Source organism: Carcharodon carcharias, chromosome 7 (genome assembly GCF_017639515.1).
Source record: "Carcharodon carcharias isolate sCarCar2 chromosome 7, sCarCar2.pri, whole genome shotgun sequence".
NCBI lineage: Eukaryota > Metazoa > Chordata > Chondrichthyes > Lamniformes > Lamnidae > Carcharodon > Carcharodon carcharias.
The window spans coordinates 152,799,792-152,816,803 of record NC_054473.1 but is presented as its reverse complement, the minus strand read 5'-3'; the positions used below and the strand labels follow the sequence as shown (position 1 = coordinate 152,816,803).

At 41.6% G+C, this 17,012-nt stretch overlaps 1 protein-coding gene across 3 annotated transcripts in view; it reads right to left on the bottom strand.

Moving 5' to 3' along the window:
* Positions 1–17,012, bottom strand: part of znf507 (zinc finger protein 507) — a 65,942-nt gene that overhangs the window by 7,364 nt on the left and 41,566 nt on the right. For 2 of the 3 annotated variants that reach the window (XM_041192004.1, XM_041192005.1), the window contains exon 5: positions 2,633–2,737. In XM_041192004.1, coding sequence (XP_041047938.1) covers positions 2,633–2,737 — 105 coding nt within the window. Of the gene's footprint in view, positions 1–2,632; positions 2,738–6,343; positions 6,679–17,012 lie in introns of those variants that run through there. The other variant, XM_041192006.1, reaches the window with a different exon arrangement.

The following is a 17,012-nucleotide window of genomic DNA, read 5'->3' as shown; positions in this document are numbered from 1 at the left end:
ATCAAGATAGCTATGGAAGTCAGTGGGCTTGTAATGAATATTGGTGGACAGTTTGTTAGCAAAAATGGAGGCAAAGAGGCTAAGGAAGGGAAGGGGAGTGTCGGATTTGGGACGTGAATGTGGGAGAGGGGTGGAAATTGAAGGCAAAATTGATAAATTTTTCCAGGCCTAGACAAGAGCATGAAGTGGCCTGAAACAGTGGTCGATGGTTTTAACCAGCATTTTCTGTTTTTAATTCCAGACTTCCAGCATCCGCAGTATTTTGCTTTTATATTATACGATGCAATCAAATAGGTATGCAATGATAAAAGCTTTTAAAGTTTCTCTTTGGTTACCATATTTAAATACATTCTGAAGTTTTAAGAGCTTATTACTCAGAGACGCTAAAGGAAAAAAGATCAACATTTTATGCATTAAAAGAATCTGCTTAAAGCTGGTAAATATATTGCAACAATTTCTATTAGCATTTAGGGGCCAGAGTGACTGATTTTTAAAGGAGTAACATAATCACACAAACATATACATTTTTTCTAGTCATCTTCCACTGCTTATTACTTCTACTAGAAACCTCACCCAAAATTGAACTCTCAAACTATTCAGTTGCGCCAGATTGTGGCATCTGCACATAAAAGCATACACTCTCTAAAGGCATGCCTCCACGGGCCAGCATTGTGGAGGGAAAATCTCTCCACAGGGTAGCCCGTGGCCAAATTTGTTGGGAGAGGCTCAAAGCCTACCTGGAGAGCTTACTACCACCCCACCACCCCCAACTCCTTCTGGTCGGCCTTCAAGAACCTGCCTTCATGCAGCTGGCCTATTCCCGACACCATGGGGAGGCTTATGGGGCCATTAACTTACCTGAATTGGCTGCCCCCCTCCCAGATCCCATCTCCTGGAAAATGGCCCAGGGTGGTGCCAGCAAACTGGGATGGCAGCTGGTGGCATGAACTTATGTGTCCATCCGCCTTTACTCTTGCCCCGATATGGGGGTGAAAATTCTGCCCGTGTTTTAATGATAAATAATTAAGGCAAGAATTAAGTGTTTCAAACTGAATTTATCTCCAGATGAGGGGGAATATAGGAAAATGCCTCATAGTATTTTACATATCTCCACTTAACCAGCAGTACCGTTTGCTGAACCTTTGATTCATTGTATGACAGTTCAAAAGCAAGTGTGAGTATTGGTAGACTAGCATCATAAATGAACATTCTTAAATAACAAGCAGTAGATTCGGCTGGGATTCCATCAAGTCTGGACAGATTTAAAGAAAAGTTAGTGGCAACAAATACTAAGATTGGATAATCTTGACCCCCTCCCCATTCCCTTATAGTTCAATAGGGCAGCTCCTTGAAATTCAATAATTGAACAGCCTACAGTATGCTAACTGACTGAATGCATGCAAGCTATACACTGATTTATCTTTAATTTAGTCTTGCAGTTTTGACGGCCTTCATATTTACGTCCAACTTTCAATCATAAAGAATATTACAATTATTTATTTACCTGCAACTCCTTAACTGTTTTAGAACTTACCTACGTTATGATCCTGTTAGGGACTGTTAATATTTAAAGAGGAAATCTGAACACCTAGCAATTAACTAATTGAACTACACCACAAAATTTCACCTTTTTAAACAAAAACAAACTTCACTGTATATCAAAAAGAATTAAATAAAGTAAGCACTATTTACTTAATACTATTTCTATAAAGGCCTATGCTATGAACTCAGTTCTACTTCTTACTCCCTGCAGGAGTTCCCTTATCTTATGAAATCTTGAAGGTTTATTCACTTTTCCTGGGACCAACCCAAAAGGTAGGCCACAGCCCTCTGGAATTTACTTTTAATTCTCCTTAGTATTCTAGCTATTCCCGGAGGTACGACTTACATGGGGACTCTTTCATTAGCTTTTGGCTTAGCGATCCTCCAATTTTCTTTAAAGACCTCACAACTGTGGACCCTTCAGCTGCTTGTCCTGGCTTTGGACATACAAGGACTATTTTTTTCCCTGGTCCCATCCCTCAGCTTCTGTACAGCTCTTTGCAAGATAACTATTCAAGCTGACTGCTTTCTCAGAAGGCTCCTTGAGGACCAGGGTAGATATCTTCCACAGGCTGCAAACTGGAACAAACCTTCCAGCTTTTTTACCCCCTCAAAAGAAACTGAATTGCCTGTTTCTATCAGCAAACACACACAGATGAATTAAACAGAAGAACCTTCTAACCAAGGCTTCACTTTGAATCATTATCTCTAGAGCAATGTAACATGCTTTGGGATGATTGAAACAGAAATGCAAGTTATTTTACCTTCAACACAACTCTCTGATTCTGCAACCCATATGAACAATTTTTATTACTAATGGATGTAATTTCCCTCTCTCCAGACTCTGCTTCATTACAAGCTTAGAGCTGGATCATTCATTGTTCAATTTAATTCACTATCAACTCTGACCTTGCAAGGCAAACACAGGCTACGTTAAGTGTAAAAAACAGGCTTGTTTAGTTGCATTTACATCAGAGTTATTTTTACTAGTTTCCCAACCAGATGCCCCCTTTTATACAGTTAAAAATTTAATTTCTGAAGTTTTATTCTAAAACATATAAATCATGAAATAGATTTTCGCAACACTTACTTGTACTGTTCCAGCAACTGAACAACCTGCTGTTCCTGTGGATGGCGCCTCATATGACACTTCAAACTGTTCAGGTTTGTTGTAGCAAAGTCACAGCTACTGCACCTGTAAATCAATTAGGGCCTGAACATCAGTATGTTTCTTTAAATGTTTGTTTTACTGTAATATAGTGCTGACCTCCACTTTCATGAACTAGAGAACTGAGCTTCACTAAAACTCCTCACCACTTTGCTTAAGAGTGCTAACAGATTATTTCTGTAACAAAATATTGGGAGGGATTAATTTCGAGTTGATCAAGGTAAAAGGTGCCAGGGCTAAGAGAAAGAAATGTTCACCGTTTTACAAAGAAAAGAAACAGAATTTAACAAAATAACTGGGACCATTGGTTCATTACAAATTTGGGAGAATACTGCATACAGGATTTTCAAAAAGCAAATGTTTAAAAATGTACTGAATCAGGTAGGAATTCAAAAATGGCGGAAAAGATTGCCTTTGGTTGTAATGAAGTTGTAAAGTGTTCTTTATACATTTGGTTATAATTTCACAGCAAAGCGAACAAACCTCTTCCTATGTTTCTAGACATTTGAAATAACTGCGCTTAAGGTACCAAAATCATAAACAATAACATATAATCAGTTTTGACAAAGATTTCAACCTGAAATGTTAACTCGTCTTTTCTCCACAGATGCTACCTGATCGGCTCAGCCTTTCAGGATTTTATGCTTTTGTTTCAGATTTCCAACATCTGCAATTTTTTTTGCTTTCTGTTTATGTTGTTTAACACACTGCCACCTCCCTCTAAGAATAGCTACCTGAAAATCTCTTTCTCTCCTTGAGATGATTGGTTTCTTTTATTTGGTTCACCTTCACTACCACCTCTTTTCTGTCTTCTCATCTTATATTTGCTCAGATCCACTTTCATAGCCACATCCTTTTTCAGCATCTGTCTTCAGCTCTGACTTAGAATTTAGATTCCAGTTCAAATTTCACCCTGCCTTTTTCACATACACCCATAATCAAAAATCCACTATTTCAGAGCTGTCTTGGTCCTCAGTTCCATATCATCCGTCATTTTATCCAGCTCTTTTAACAACTTTTCTTCTTTCCATCAGGACGCAATTACTTCAGGCTTCAATAATTGGACAATAACCTGCCTCCTCATTTTGCTTCACTTTCTTCTAACCTACCTCTCCTTTCTTACCCATTTCCTTATTTTCAGGATCCTCTCCAGTTCCTTGTTTGCTGATTCTGAATGATCAGTCCTGAGCAAGACCTTCATCTCCGTATGCCTCCACCAAAGGAATTTCGACAAGGGATCCCAAAACATTAACTCATCTTTTCTACACAGATGCTGCCTGCCTTGTTGACCTTGAACTCTGACAGGAAGGAGCCAACCAAGATCTAGAAGCTCCTCTAGTGGACGGTCACCGTCTTTTTCAGTGCTTTCTATTTCCACACCTTCTAGCCTGCAATCTTCTCCTATGGTCCAACTGATGGTGTTTCTACAACAAAGAGCAACATACTGCATAATCAGTGGACTTCAACTGCCGTAGTTGACCAGTCCTCTAACCAACTTTGGAAATTCTTCATTGCTTCACTGTCCTCTATTGATAGTCATCTACAGAAGGTCAATGAGTTAAGTCTTAAACGTCCCGACCTGCTGAGCAGAGAAATTTGCTGGTTCTAAAAGGTGTGAAGGGTTTCATTAATTTGTTTATCTTATGTCTAAGGGTTGCAGTGAATTGACCCTTCGCTTTGAGATCAGTGTCTCCAGACCCTTGTAGCTTTAAGTCAGATGATTGGATTTATATCTCCTTAAGTCAGTTCTGAAGCCAGTCCAATTTGTACGATAAGACAGGTTTCTGCCCCGATGCCAAGTCTAAGTTCTATTCTGTAATCCTTGGACTTCCAACTCTATAGATAAGAACTGTTAACGGCTTCCTTGATTTCTCCTAGGAAATCATCAGGTTGGAAAGGTGCATCTCCTATTACCTGGACTTCAAAATGGTTGAGAACATGTTCCAGCTTTCTTCCCTTGAATTGTGATTTAGAACTGCAAAACTGTTTAAAATGCCTGAACTTGCTACAGAGGAAGCATCTGGCTCCCCCTGCTGGATAGTCTTCACAGTGGTGTTAAGTGTTGATACAGCATCTGGAGCATTTCAACATAAATGGAAGGCTTCTTACCGCCCTTGCGGTGGTTTTGGCAGCTTTTTGGTGGGCAGGGTTCCCAACTTTGGGTCTACACACTGGAGTGACCCCTCCTGAGTCTCAAAGTCTCCCTGAATTACATCACGATTTTGTAGTCGCAACTCTGCCTGCCTCTCTTCTGTTCAGCCTTTTCCAAGATCAAATTCTCTTTGGACTGCAACAAATCTGACATCATGTCGACAAGCTTGCAGCCTTGAATCAATGTGTGTTTTAAGGCTCTGCAACCGCAAGTACTAACCAATCAATTTAAATTGTTAATAAAGGAATCAATGGATTCACCTGGCCTATGGCTCCTCTGGTTGAATCTTGCTATAATGACTAGATTCTTCTTAGAACTGAAGTACTTATTGAAGGCCCCCATAACCTCTTAGGATAATGCCGAGGTGTCCTTGACACCTTGTTGCACCAGGACATCAGCAGCTAATTGCATATAAAAGGGTACAGACCTGGTTTAACTGTGCTTTTCCTTGTAAACCCAAAGTTGTTCAGTACCTTTCAAACTATCTCTTCCAGAACTCCCATTGTTGTCCTTGCTGCGGACCCTCGATGTGTTGGAAAGGGTAGTGGATGTTCAGTAGCTGTCAATTCTTGAGTGTCTCACTGTCCCCTCACCGAGGTACTTTTTGGTGTTGTGCTACGTCGTTGCGAAGTCAATCTGTTTAAAGGTCTTCACCCATGGGTTACCAATTTGTGGCCTCCATTTCTTAAACCGTGGCCTTCAGTGCTGCCACCATGTTTTGACGACGTTCAACTTAGGCTGTGAGTGACTTTTCTAGAAATTGTTTATTTACACTACTTCCAAGACTTTAATTAAGTACATGGTCCCAAGGACACAATCTATTCTGCATCTTGCTCTCTTGGAGCCTCTTGGCTATCTGACTCTTGATGTCAAGCTTACAACATCAATATCATCATTAACCCATTACTCTACAATCCACAGAATGATTCTTGTAAATCTTTATGCACCTTTCCAATCCCTCCTAAACTGTGGTGCCCAGAATTTGACACAATGCTCCAGTTAAGGCCGAGCTATTGTTTTATAAAGGTTCACCATAACTTTGTTGCTTTTGTACTGTATGCCACAGCCCTCCAATTTCACTAACTCTTCTCAGTATTCCAGCTTTCTCCAAGGTACAATATTTATGGGATCCTTTCATAAGCTTTTGGCTAAGTGACCCCCTAACTTTTTCTTAAAGACCTCACAACTTTGGACTTCTCAGCTCCTCGTCCTGGCTGCCAACAGATGTCCAACTGCCTTTTTGCAGCCTTCCAAACTATCTCTGCTGATTGCTTTCTGCCAGAAGGCTCTGTGAGGACCACTGCAGATTTCCTCCTCTAGCTTCAAACTAAGTAAATCTTCCAGTCTTTCCCCCTCACGAATTCCAAACTGAGCTTGAGCCCCACCCATGTTCTGCATGGCGAACGACAAAGCTAATATTTTCTCTGCTTAAGGTGCAGATCTGACTAACATTTATCGCCTTTTGCTCTCCGACCCGCGTGCTGCAGCTTATGCCAGACCAAAACTGTAACTACCTTCTGTTAAAAAAATCCAGATAATTAAACAAAAGAAGCTTCTAATTCCCACACCCTAACTCCATGACAACATGGCATGCTTTGAGATAGTTCAAACAATTGCAAATTAATTATTTTTACCTTCAACACAAATATGATTCTGTAACTCACATGAATAATTCTATCAATGAAATCCCTTGGTGTACAACTGCCTCTAGCTTCTTTTCATCTGGGAACTACATACATCTTTTATTGAGACCTTCTCCATTACAAGCCCAGAGATGGTTCATTGATTGTCCAAGTTTTACACTGCTACCTCTGACCTTGTAAGATAAACACAAGTTACCTTTCAATTGTAATCAAAGCCGTTTGTTTGATTTGCATACACATTAGATGCATACCAGTTTCTTAAACAAGTGTTTCCATTTATCTTACATTTAACACTTTAATCTCCAACTTAAAAGTTACATTGCTACAACTAAGTTATACCTCTAAAACACATGAACTACATGATTATGGCAATACACCGAAGCAACTGAATTGGTATAAAATAGTGCTTTTGGATTTAATGTCTGCATGAGGTCTAACATTTAATGCAGCCATGTGACACTTGTACATATGTGCTGCATCTTTCCATGGATATGCTTCTTAGCAGATTTTAATCCAAACGTACTAATGGAGTTAGTGGTCGGTGGGAAAAAAGTAAAAGAAAAATATATTTTCATTGGAGACACGTTCTATTAGCCATATACTAACTTGTTTTTAATTCTTTTATAAAGAGATTTAAGGTTAGTAGATGATTAGATCAATTCTGTTCGTATAATAGTACAAATATAGTTTGTCTTTTTGCACGAAATATGAAAAACTTTAGAGCCTCAAACATCATTGGCTTAGTCAGCAAATCAAGATGATGTTTTAATATACCCTCTACTGTAAAAGAAAGGATGTATACATACATATCACTTATTGAATGGTTCAAGCTTCAAAGTAAAGCATTAAAAATTATAATGGGCCAGATTTTGCTGGAGCAGATCATCACACTGCATGGCCTGTTAGTGTATGTATGTTTAGGCTTTAAAAGCCTTTGTCCAAAAAATTTTTGAAAGTGGAAACTGATAACAGCACAGAGGGCAACATGATATCTGTGTCCTTGATGAACAGTACGCAAATGGGATCATCTTAACCAACGAGTTAAAGAATTAAGAAATAAACAGAGGGCTACAGGAAGATATAGACAGGATGGTCAAATGGGCAGATAAGTGGCAGATGGAATTTAACCCTGAAAAGTGAGAGATGATACACTTTGGAAGGAGTAATTTGACAAGGAAGTATTCAATGATTGGCATGGCACTAGGAAGTTCTGAGGAACAAAGGGACCTTGGCGTGTGTGTCAACAGATCTCTGAAGGTGGAGGGGCATGTTAGTGGGGTGGTGAAAAAGACATATGGGACACTTGCCTTTATCAATCAAGGCATAGATTACAAAAGTAGGGAGGTCATGTTGGAGTTATATAGAACCTTGGTGAGGCCACAGCTGGAGTATTGTGTGCAGTTCTGGTCGCCACATTATAGGAAGGATGTGATTGCACTGGAGGGGGTGCAGAGGAGATTCACCACGATGTTGCCTGGGATGAAAAATTTAAGTTATGAATTGAGGTTGGATAGATTTGGGTTGTTTTCGTTGGAGCAGAGAAGACTGAGGGGCGACCTGATCGAGGTGTACAAGATTATGAGGGGCATGGACAGAGTGGATAGGGAGCAACTGTTCACCTTAGTTGAAGGGTCAGTCACAAGGGGGCATAAGTTCAAGATGAGGGCCAGGAGGTTTAGGGGGGAATGAGAGGAAAAACTTTTTTTACCCAGAGGGTGGTGACAGTCTGGAATGCGCTGCCTGGGAAGGTGGTGAAGACGGGTTGCCTCACATCCTTTAAAAAGTACCTGGATGAGCACTTGGCACGTCATAATATTCAAGGCTATGGGCCAAATGCTGGTAAATGGGATTAAGTAGGTAGGTCAGGTATGTCTCATGTGTCGGTGCAGACTCGATGGTCCAAAGGGCCTCTTCTGCACTGTGATTCTGTGAAAGGTGACAAAGGAGGAGTTGAATTAGAGTGGGTGCATTCAATATCAAATCAGATACCTAAAGAGACAGGGAAAGAAAAGTTGGATTTGTGCTTGGATCTGCACTCTATCGCTCTCGCCATTGGTGCATTTCAGCAGTGGCTAGGCAATAGGGGGACACGGCATCTTGACCTCCCTTCAGGTACCTTTTCTCCTCAAGGTTGGAGGGGCCATTGGGCACCCACAGGGAGGAGGAGCACCAGCCAGGCACCCCAGGGGCATCCATCTCTAAGTGTGTCCTGCTGCTCCACCTCCCTTCTGCCAGTAACTCCATCAACTCCAGCATTTCAGGCCATGGAGGGTGCATCTGCTTCTGAGCAGGAGGTCCTTGATGCTTGCTAATGTCATATCAGTCAACAGGGCACAGTAGTCAGCCTCCATCTAAGCTGGTGTCAGGGCTAGACATGGTGGCAGGGTTAGAAAAATTAAAAAGTATTGAATGCACACTGGTGGCATGGGTGTACACTCATTGTATATAGTTGTCACTTCTCTAAATATATGTTGAATCTATCCCTTTTTCCAAGTCTCATGGATTCCATTTTTTTTATTACTTTCTTCAAAGTTTCACAGTTGGTTATGGATCCAGAATGTTGGCCCCCAATGAAGTCCCATCAGGAGTTTCAATTGCTTCAGTTCTTTCACTTTGTCACCAGAGTGAGTAGTCTATAATGGCACATGTGCAACATCAGGCAATGCCCATCATCTATAACTGTACTGCTTGGCCAATACACTTGTCAGCCAATTATCACAGGTAACCATGCTTTGGCCTCGGGAGGAGTGCTCATCGAAGTTATTGCATTTACTGCTGCTGTTGCACTGTCAGTTGTTTGTGGATGGCACAAGTAGCTGTGGTGACTTAAATCAGGTCCGTCTGTCCCAAGTGTCATTTCGTATGATTTTTCAGGTGTGAGAAACTGTCTTTGGGCAGCAATCAAAATCTATAGGCTTCCATACAGTTTGGAGAAAAATGTAGTGCGTGTGTTTAATGCTGAATGTCCTTCCTTGGGTGAATTGTCATTCTCAGTGAACACGATGCTGAACTAGGCAAGTAAGGATACAACAGGCACCTTAGCCTTGACTGTGTTCATCTTGCTGAAGCTGTTTCCTGAGCTCAAATGGATTTTATTTGGACCTGCATACATCCTTAGCAAAGGTGTCAGTAGTCCTTGGGTAAAGGTACAGCACTCTACTTGAATAGGAAATCATTGCATGACAGAGGCTTTCAGTAACTTAGGAGAGAGACACAGGACAGAGATGGCAGAAAGGGATGGCTTGTGCACTGTATTGTCTTGAGGACTGTAATGCTCTCACTGATGCATAACCAATTCTCTAAGGCCTCTTCAGGGTCTATGCAGGAAACAATGCTACCTTGGCTGATGTTTCTAAAGTGAGTATTAAAGGTCTCACCCAAACGCAAAGGTCATCTAGGACAGAGACTTTTAAGGCTTCTGACAATTGCAGGGTCCCGAGCGGTTGTATCTTAGTAAACCATAGTCCTGGTGAGGCACTCTGAGGACACTGCAAACAAACCTTGAAACTTAACTGCACGAGTAAGATGTTGATGTTTCTGGTTTTATGATGTGCGAATGGCAATTGGCTGGCATTAGCAAGATGATGCCTCATCAATCTGCATTGAGGAGTGTTGGCAATGGGACAAATGGTGCTCTCATGCTGCTGCTCCCCGTTAGGCCAACCACCTGGTTATGCCTGAAAGAATAAACCACGTGGACAGCCTGCCTTATTGAGTGGGTGTCAGGAGTGCATCCCTGGGTAACTTTTAGTTCCACTCGCTTATAAGCTACCATGCACACTTACCTCGTGAGGGCAAGGGTTAAAGTACTATTCTATGTAAAGATCGTGGGAGAAGGGGATGCTGTTCAGGTTCAACAGCAGTTATATGTTGCCAAAGCTATGCATTTAAATGTGGTTGAACAAATTCCAAGGATGAACCCAACATTAGGCAGACAGTGAGTATTGAAATGTTCCTAATCTCTAAGAAAGCATGGAGTTTTTGAGAGAAATTCTCTGACGAAAAAGTTGCTGGGGCCTTCCAGCCAGTAAAGGTGAGAGAAACAAACAACTGCGAGAATGTGTCGGCACATTACTCCTCCTGGAATCTTGCAGCTTTCAGATTTTCATGAGCACGTCTGCCGCATCGTACCTGTGCTATGGATTCTTCAAGTGGCTCGTTGACATCCTGGCCCTCGCCAGATTCATCCCTTTCAATGACCTCCGCATTGGAGGCAACTTCTTGCTTCTCCGTGTCTCCCGCAGGCAAGACATCCCCCCCTTTGCAGCACTATGTTGTGCAGGATACAGCAAACAACGATGATCCTGGGCGCTCTCTGTGGTGAGTGTTGGAGAGCCTGTTTGAGCTGTTCAAATATCAGGAACGCATTTTCAGGAGGCCCATCATCTCTGCACTGTTGTGGAACTGGTGGCAGAATGTGCAGCACTGTATCTTTTCAGCAGTGCTAGTGAATGGCGAACAGGTATCATGGGCCACATCTTCTGGGGGAAGATGCATGCACTGAGGTCCTTCAAAGATCTGTGGCACCTGGAATGCATCAAGAAGTAAGAGTCGTGAGAGCTCCCTGGGTACCTAGCACAGACATGTAGGATTTGCCACCTGTGATCACAATTTAGCTGGGCGTTCAGAGTGAAATCCTTTACGATTGACAAATCTCTCAGGCTGTGTCAGACAGCTCTCAAGATCACATATGTGCAGTTGATGGCGCCCTGTATTTGCAGGAAACCAGATATTGCTGTGAATCCCACAGCTCTAGCAGCCTGGCTTTAGGTATCCAAGTGGAACTGGAAGTACTGGTGAGCTCTAGTAAAGCGAGCATCTGTCATCTCTCTTATCCGATTGGGAGATGCTGCAAAGATGCCCAGTGGAGCCCTGAAAGGATCTGCTGCCAAAAAAGCTCAGTGCAGCAGTTCAAAGTCACAAGCATGGGATGCCCTCCAAGTGTTTGCAGCATCAGTTCTTCATGGAAAAGATGGTAATTGTGAGCTACCATATCCCTGAACAAGCAAAGGTGCCTGCGGCATTGTCTTTCGCTCATTTCCATATATGAGCAGTGTCTTCGATATACCCTTGATCGGGCCACTAGTCTTTATTGTACTTGTCCCTCATTGGGAATATCTTGGACTTCTTGGGCCCTCCTCCCTCTTGCTGTGCACGCCGCTGCTTATCCTGGGCCTGTGTCAATCAATGACAGGCCCTTCTTTTTCGTATTAGTGCAATAACCAAGGCAGGGCTGCCTGCAGCCTGCACTCTCCACACCTCTTTGTATCAGTCAACAAATAAATTTGGGAACTTAATTATTCTTTCCCTTAACCATCTCAAAGCCAGCAGACCAGTGCAAAGCCCTTGGCCTGGCCTCCATCTAGACACAGCATCCCCAAGCCACCCCTTATAGGTGAAGAACATCCTGGAGGATCACAGGTGGCTGTTTCTCCTCTTCATACACGACTGTGCATGCTGACGTAGCAGCTTGATCAGGGTTATTACAGCCACGTGTGAGAACCCTCTGTAAGTCAATTGTCAGCTTGCCTCTATGAGCCTAGACACACTATATAGAGAACATAAACTCTTCCAAGTTATGTCAAGGCTAAGCATTATGCCTTTTCAGCCATGACCATTTATCTGGAATTAGTGAGGCTTGAAGTGTGCATCTAGCTGATGTCCAGCAGCCATGCCCCTCCACTGAATTCACTTCTATTCCTTTTTTCATGCCTCTGTCAGGAACAGGGGTCCAATCACACATACTCAAAGTCAGCTCCAAAATTTAATGGATTCTCGCGGGAATGCATCCCATTAGTCATGGAGCAATGCTCCTTCATCAGCATTTGAACCTTGAACGGTACTCAGCTGAGCCAGGTTCTCCACAGCTTGAGCAAATAATTAATAGGGTGCCCCTTTACATGACTCAAAAAAGGAGTCCTGAACTCCTCCCACCCGCTAAGTGACCCCTTCCATATTATTTTTTTCATGATTGCTCAATAATGATGCAGTTCAAAAAAGCAATCATGAAGAAGGTTCTCCTGAGACTTGAGAGTGCATTCAGTATGTTCCAACCTCTCCCTGTCATCCACCAAGTTCCTCCTAGTCTCCTCCAGTTACCACCTCTTAATTCCACTCCCTATTACCATCAAGCCACCCCCATTACTCTTGACCACATTATAATTCATGTTGATATTCCTGTTCTTCCCCTTATTTCCTTCAATATTGACATCCTCATGGCCCTCGATAATCTGACCCCTCCCCTTCTCAAGGCCAGCTGCACCCTTACTTTTAGAGACCCACCCCATGAGAGCATCCACTATCCCCCATGACACTGGAATTAACACCATACTGGAACCAAATGCCTCCCCTGAATGTGACTCCGCCCTCTGTGTCCTAATAGCATGCATTAAACCCAGAGGGCTAAATGCAACAGATGACGGACCGTGCCCTTCACACAATTCTGTGCACAACTGTCACTGTCAAAGAGGCCTTCCCTTGTTCAAGATCAGGACTAAGACATGCCTGCCATGCAGAGCTCTCTAACATACCCCGGGCAGTCTGGCCCCAGACAGTCTCTTAAACATGCTCCCGGTGGACAGTCTTTCACCCTTCCCTGCTGGCCCTTCCCTCCTGACCCCAGTACTGCCTCCCTTACACCCCTGCCTGCTGGTCATGCCTCCTGTGCCCAGCCTTGGCATAGCTTGTGCTACTGGCACCCGATATGTAGCAGTGATGGTTTAAAAGGAAGACGAAAGCAGCATCTGCTGAGATCAAAGTTGTGGATGAAGTGAAGCTCGCCAGGTGTGCACCACTTATATATAGTTGCAAAACTATATGTGATGTTTGTGCTTAACAGCTATTTTTTTTTGTAAAAGGACATTTTAGTTAAAAAAAAGTGTTATATAAAAAACCTGACTGTAGGGTGTGCTAAGTCCCTCTGGTGTAGAATAAGGAATAAAGAAACTTCTGTGTTTTTTTTTTTACACAGGAAGCTGGGGTTCAGAAGCAGATAGCACTGTATGTGTATGTGTTCTTAATTGTTGAGAACTGACAAAATGCTTCAAATAGCGACAAGGATGGAATCATCATTATGAGGGGCTTTAGAGGCTTTTGATCCAGCTACTATGGACTTTGTAGTTTATGTCAAGCAAAAGGAACAGTTTCTCATTGCGAATGAGACTGAAGAGGAAAAGCAGGCCTCAGGTGTTTCTTACAGTCATCGGAATTAAAATTTTCAATTAACAGAGAAATCTCACTGCTCCTGAAAAGCCAGCAGATAAAAGCTTTAAAGAGCTTGTGAACATTTTGAAAAAGCACTTCGAGCCCAGACCAGCAATTATTACCGAAAGATTCATATTTCTCCGAAAAGAACAACATGAGAGAGTGAGTCAGTTTCCCAGTTCCTGGCTGAGTTGAGAAAATTAGCAGAACATTGTGACCTTAAAGGTTATCTGGAAGAAGCGTAGCATGATCGCTTGGTTTGTGGACAAAGAAATGAAAGAATTCAGTATAGATTGTTAGCAGAGCAAGAGTTGACACTGAAGAAAGTGTTTGAGATTGCGCAAAGTAAGAAATGTTAGAGAAACAAGCTGGAGATTTGAAAGTGCATTCTAGCAATGCAGAAGTTAAAATAGTAAAGTCAGGCTATCAAACATGTTACTGCTGTAATGGAATAGGGCATAAAGCAGAAGGTTATTAGTGGAAAACCGCAGATTGTCGCTACTGTGGAAGAAAAAGACACATACAGCGTGCACATAAATCAAAAGCTATTCACAGTAAAGCATTACCGCCAAGAAAAGGGCATCACAAAGAACACAGGCAAGTTATGCTTGAAAATAAACAGGCAGTTTAAAAAGACGCATTACTTGGAAACAAAATACAGAAGTAATGAGAGTCCAGATGGGACAAAGTGAAACTAACAGCGACAATGCAGAAGAGCAATTGTATTGCATTCAGTCTGATCTGAAACTAGACGAAGGACTAAAAGTTGACATTGCCTTAAATGGAGCAATGGTTGAAATGGAGGCTGACACTGGAGCATCTACTTCTGTTGCATCAGAGAAGACATGGGAGAAAATTTTCAAGAAATGCCCATTGGAGAAAACCCTCCTCCAGCTTAGCACCTACACTAGTGAGCCTGTTAATATTCTTGGAAAAATGTCTGCTCAAGCTAAACATGGAAATCAAATAGCAAGGTTGCTGCTTATTGTGAAAGGGGATCATCCATCGCTTATGGGCAGAAACTGGCTAAAAGAAATTTGGTTGGATTAAAACAAAATAAATAAAGTGCATTGCAACCACATGTTGCAGTCCTTGTTAGACAAGCATACTGATGTCTCCAAAGAAGGTCTTGGAGTTATTAAAGACATTGAAGCCAAACTTGCTGTGGAGGCCAAAGCTTCTCCAAAGTTCTTCAAATCACATTCAGTTCCCTACTCAGTGCGACAGAAAATTGAGCAGTAACAAGAACGGCTTGAAAACTTTCAGATAATTGAGAAGTTGATTATGCAAAGTGGGCAGCTCCAATAGTCCCTGTAGTGAAGGGTGATGGGTCTATCAGAATATGTAGTATAAAATCACCATTAATCCTTTCCTGGAAGTGCATCAGTGCCTGCTACTGAAAATTGAGGACCTGTTTGCTGCTCTGAAAGGAATTGAATGTAGCTTCTACCTTCAGCACCTTTTTTATTTTGAGAAAAAACTTCCTAGGAACTTGCAGCTACTACTCCTCTTCCCTGACTACCTATCTTCCTTTCACCTTCCCAATTTTTATCCTTTTCCGATTTGAAAGGGTGATGAAAAAAAGCGCTGTTGCCTTAACAGAACTATGAACTAACTCATAATCATCAGCTTTCTCTGCTGCTTGTCTTACAGAATCAACCCTCTGTTCCTCCACGTGAGTTCTCACTATCGAAGAGACTGAATCTTTAAATTCTTCCAAAAGAATTACTTCCCTAAGTGCTGCAAAAAGTTGTTTCTAGTTTTAACGCTTGTATCTGCCGGTCAAAATTACTTTGTTTTCCTCTTTCAAACTCAATTAAGTTTGCCCAGGCTGTTTTCTCACATTATTAAATTTCTGCCTGTATGCTTTAGGAACCAACTCATATGCACTCAAAAGAGTTATATCTTATACTCAAAGCCTTGTTCACCATATCATAATTAAACCAACATTTCTTCTGATAGCAAAGCATGTTCGTCGTGTGCCCTACCGACTAACTTAGACTATAATAATGTCCATGTTTTCCTTTGGTCATTTAGTCTGTTTAGGTAGCTTCTCAAATGAAATAAAGAATGCTTCAATATCTTTTTCCTCAAACTTTGGGAGAGCTTGTACAAATTTAAACATCTCCCCACTGGGTTTTACTCTGGAGATGCGTCATTCCTCACCTCCTGGCATCTCTTTTATAACTGCCAACATTTTCATTGGAATTCTCTTTCCTCCTTCTCCATCTTCACAATTTCTAATTCCCTTTTATAAGCCATTTCTCTGTCCTTTGCTTTGAATTCAAGTTTTATCGGCTCCATTGCTTTTTCAAATTGAAGTGTCTTCATTTGTAACTGAAGTCTCACTACTTCCAGCTGTGACTCACTATTGTCAGGTTTCACTTCCAACTGTAGATGCTGTGCTATAGTTTTAATTATATCTGATTTCCTAGCATCCTCAGGTAACCCTAATTTTAACTTATCTGCCAGCTCTGTAAACTTACTTTTGGTTATTTTCTCCAACCCAATCAGAGTTATATCTTATACTCCCAGACAAGTCTTAGCCAAAGCCATTTTGCAGTCTTACCACTTCTAAAATACCTCACCAACTCTTGAATTCAAAGTGCTTCTCGTACCCATAGCTGCAAGATTCACCAATTCCAAGTCAATCAAGGAATTAGAAATATTTTTATCCTGGACAAGCCCCCAATTGTTATGATCCAGCAGTTAGTAAAGCTGAGTTATTTAAAAATCCCAGAGGGAAACTTTAAACAACCGACATAACCTATTTTTTAAGTGGTATGTTTGAGATGCAGCTCTAAATTCAGGAATCAGGCCACCAGTTCTTGAGAAGTTTTATATCAAAATACATGAGACATTTATTAATTTACACAAGTTAAATATATACGCATGGCTACACATTACTACTTTTATAACTTCTAACAAATTCTCAAACTAATCTCCCTTAAGGCAACAGCAACCCAGAAACTTTAAGCAGATACCAGGCAAAGCATTTTCACCTTACAAATTCAAAATGAGGTTCCTTTCACTTTGGTTCTTCTGCAGACACAAGTAGTAGGCTTACAAGCTTTGATCTTACATTGCCTCTGCTATGCACACACAAAACTGCCAACGGTTATACCCAGCACATCTACTGGATGTAAATTCTCATTGTATCATCAGCCCTTTGAACTCCACCTCTTCTAACAATAAAACCCCTTTCATAGTACCAATTTTATTAGTGATATAAACATTGCTTGGTCTCTGCTAGCTAGGTGCCAGATTTCACTCCCCTCCTTGAATGCTGTATTCAAAATAATGC